The 2924-nt window shown below is 48.3% G+C and overlaps 1 protein-coding gene across 1 annotated transcript in view; it reads right to left on the bottom strand.

Moving 5' to 3' along the window:
- Window positions 1-2924, bottom strand: part of DNAJC18 (DnaJ heat shock protein family (Hsp40) member C18) — a 14970-nt gene that overhangs the window by 11057 nt on the left and 989 nt on the right. The window contains exons 2-3 of the mRNA XM_026035743.1: window positions 2753-2898; window positions 1174-1365 (exon numbers count right to left, since the gene is read on the bottom strand). Of these exons, the coding sequence (XP_025891528.1) occupies window positions 1174-1365; window positions 2753-2898 (338 nt within the window). The remainder of the gene's footprint in view (window positions 1-1173; window positions 1366-2752; window positions 2899-2924) is intronic.

Genomic DNA, 2924 nt, shown 5'->3' with positions numbered 1-2924 from the left:
ACAACAGCACTGGAGCTTCACATGGACTTAAGGAGGACTTTGTGCGAGTACACCAAAGTTTTTGGGAAAAAAAAAAAAAAAATCCTCTTTATATTTCCAGCCTGGGCATCATCTTACTAATAATTCTYTTGCTAAGTAGAAATTACGTGGACTTTGCCTACTGAGAGAACTACTGAAATGACTTTCAATAATCAAAAAGTCACTTTGTGAGAAAAATGCCCATATATTTAGAACCAAACTCTTTCGGAGGAGGGAACTACCGCTTACTATACATTACTATGAAATTCTCTTTTTTGTTGYTCTTTGCCACAGCGGTAAAAATTCCCACTCACTTCCTCATGCTGTTGTACCTGCTCGACGCGCTGTCCCTAGCTCCCATATTCCCCCTGCAGTTCCTCAGTTTCCAGCCCTCAGCCTCAAGTGTTCCCACTGCTGGCAGTGACATGGCCAGAGGCCACGTCCCCTCGGTGGCCAAAGCCACCAGCATCTGGAGCTGAAACCTCGCATTTAGAGGGAAAACGTCAGGCTGACTTTGGCCCATCCTGAACATTTATCAGCAACCCTTTTAAAACAATTTATAAGATGCTCCCACACAGAGCAAGCTGCTGTCACACAGACTGAGGTGACCCTAATTATCTGTATCTTCTGCTTAAAGTTTCAGAGGTTGGCAAAAACTTTTTAGAGGCTGGTTTTAGAGGATGCTGGTTTATGCTACACCTGGGAGGTGTGAAACAGTATGCGAGGCTGCTAAAACAACCTGTCATCAGAGACTGCTAACAAAGAAACTCGCAAGCAAGAGGCTTGGATACCTTTCAGAGGTCCTTGTAATCCAAACCAGCAGCCATTAATCATGCAACACCTTGCCATTTTCCCAGTTCTGTCAGAGATGCTGAAAAACAAGCTGGGAACTTGCCCCAGCAGCTATTAGCCCACGGTAACTTTTTCTTGTAGCAGCACTCCTGGCTTTTGAGCTCTTTCAAGCACCCAGAACTGAGCACTAAAGGAGATTCTCCAGGCACAAAAGCTAGAGATGAAGAATAATCCAAATAGTTTTTTTGCTCTCTCCAGAGACAAAAATCAACGTATTGAACAGTATCAAGAGAAGAACTAAACTGTAAATGAAGTTTCGCACCATCTCTTTACATTTCAAGAGCACTACAGGCACATACTAACCTGTCGGAAAGTGCCCACCAAAGAAAACATTGAATATTTCTTCTGGTGTGATGTCTGCTTCAAATTCTGCGTAATAATTATAGTGCCTGGCCTGGCCGTGGCCAGCGTGGACATTCTCTTGGTCACTTCCAAATTCATCGTAGCGCAGCCGTTTTTCAGGATTGCTCAGAACGGCAAAAGCGTTGCTTATTGCTGCAGAAAGAATAGGAGGCAAGTTATACACGCACATCATGCAAMGTCTGCAGGTTTTGTGGTTTTCTTTTACAAACAGAATAGCAAGAAGCCCGAACAAGTGGAGAAAAATTGTGCTTGAGCAAAACTTGACAATGTATTTTTGGAAACTACCTTTACAAAAGAAGTATTAATACACCGACACGAGCCATGATGGAACCAATTTTCTGCTATTACTGATACCACAAAGAAGACAAAACGTTGCAGTTATGTGGAGTTCAAATGCTTCAAAAATTGAGGCAAGAGAGTCCGTTTCAAAAAATCTGTCAAAAGACTGCAAACCTTTTAATTGCATCAAACTAATTAGCGACACAGAAGGAGAAGCTCACCTTCCAGTGCAYATAGCTAACATCTAGTTAATTGTTGCAGAGGGTAAGATGCAGAACCATATTCCAAGTTTGTTAGCAGAGACCGTGAGGCTCTACTAGCATTTTTATTTTACAGTGAACCTAAAACCACCCAAAAGCAGTTTGTTCAGTTCATCTTCTTCCTTGGCCTTTGAARGAGTGCAGCTATAGGCAAGTCCACAGGGAAACACAACAACAAACTCTTCACAAAGTCATTATTCCAACACAAAATGAAGCCAGACCTTGCTCTCCTAGACCTGTCTTGCAAGGCTGCTCCACGGAGCTGCAACACAACAGGGAGAAGGCAGAAAACGTGGTAACTAGGTTAGACACTAACACTGTTAATAGAGTCTTAGCCTGTAATGTCCTGAAAAATCCTGAATATTAAAACTTCATGGGTTTGTATACTTTTTTGTTGCTTTAATTGAGTTGTTAGGGGAGCATGTAAAGAGTTGTTAGGGGAGCACGTTGCTGTGCAATCAGCAGAGGGGCGACGCGACTTCCAAGCAGTTTTGAAGCAGCAGTGGTATCTAGGAACAACCATGGGATGCCTCTCCCTTTGCTTTTCATCCCAGAAGGGTTGAGGTTGGAAGGGACCTCTAGGGATGATCCGGTCCAGCCCCCTGCTCCAGCAGGGACACCCAGAGCACGGGGCACCCGGTCACATCCAGGCGGGTTGGGAAGATCTCCCATGCAGGAGCCTCCCCAGCCACCCTGGGCAGCCTGGGCCAGGCCTCGGGCACCCTCACAACGAAGAAGCTCCTGCTCACACACACACACACACACACACACACACACAGAGACGGAGCTTCCTGTGCTTTTCGCAAGCCTGCCTTCGAAGCGCAACGCCTGCCGCGGGGCGCTATGGCGGGCACACGAAAGGGTTAGCGGGGCTCGTGCCAAGGCCGTGGCGGCCGGTGCGGGCCGGGCCACGCGGAGCCCCTGGGCCCGTGCCGGGCCCCTCGGCCCGCGCCGCCCTCGCTCCCCGCGGCCGCCCGCACCTTTGAAGGCCTCGGTGGCGCCGGGCGCGCGGTTCTTGTCGGGGTGGAACTTGAGGGCCAGGCGGCGGTAGGCTCTCTTCAGCTCCTCCTCGCCGGCGTCCCGCCGCACGCCCAGGATCTCGTAGTAATTCCTGCAGCGCTTTATCCTGCCAACGAGCCAGCACGGCGCCGT

The sequence above is a fragment of the Nothoprocta perdicaria genome, unplaced genomic scaffold (assembly GCF_003342845.1).
Source record: "Nothoprocta perdicaria isolate Ctin4 unplaced genomic scaffold, notPer1 scaffold_166, whole genome shotgun sequence".
Taxonomy (NCBI): domain Eukaryota; kingdom Metazoa; phylum Chordata; class Aves; order Tinamiformes; family Tinamidae; genus Nothoprocta; species Nothoprocta perdicaria.
This window is presented reverse-complemented; position numbering and strand designations above follow the sequence as displayed.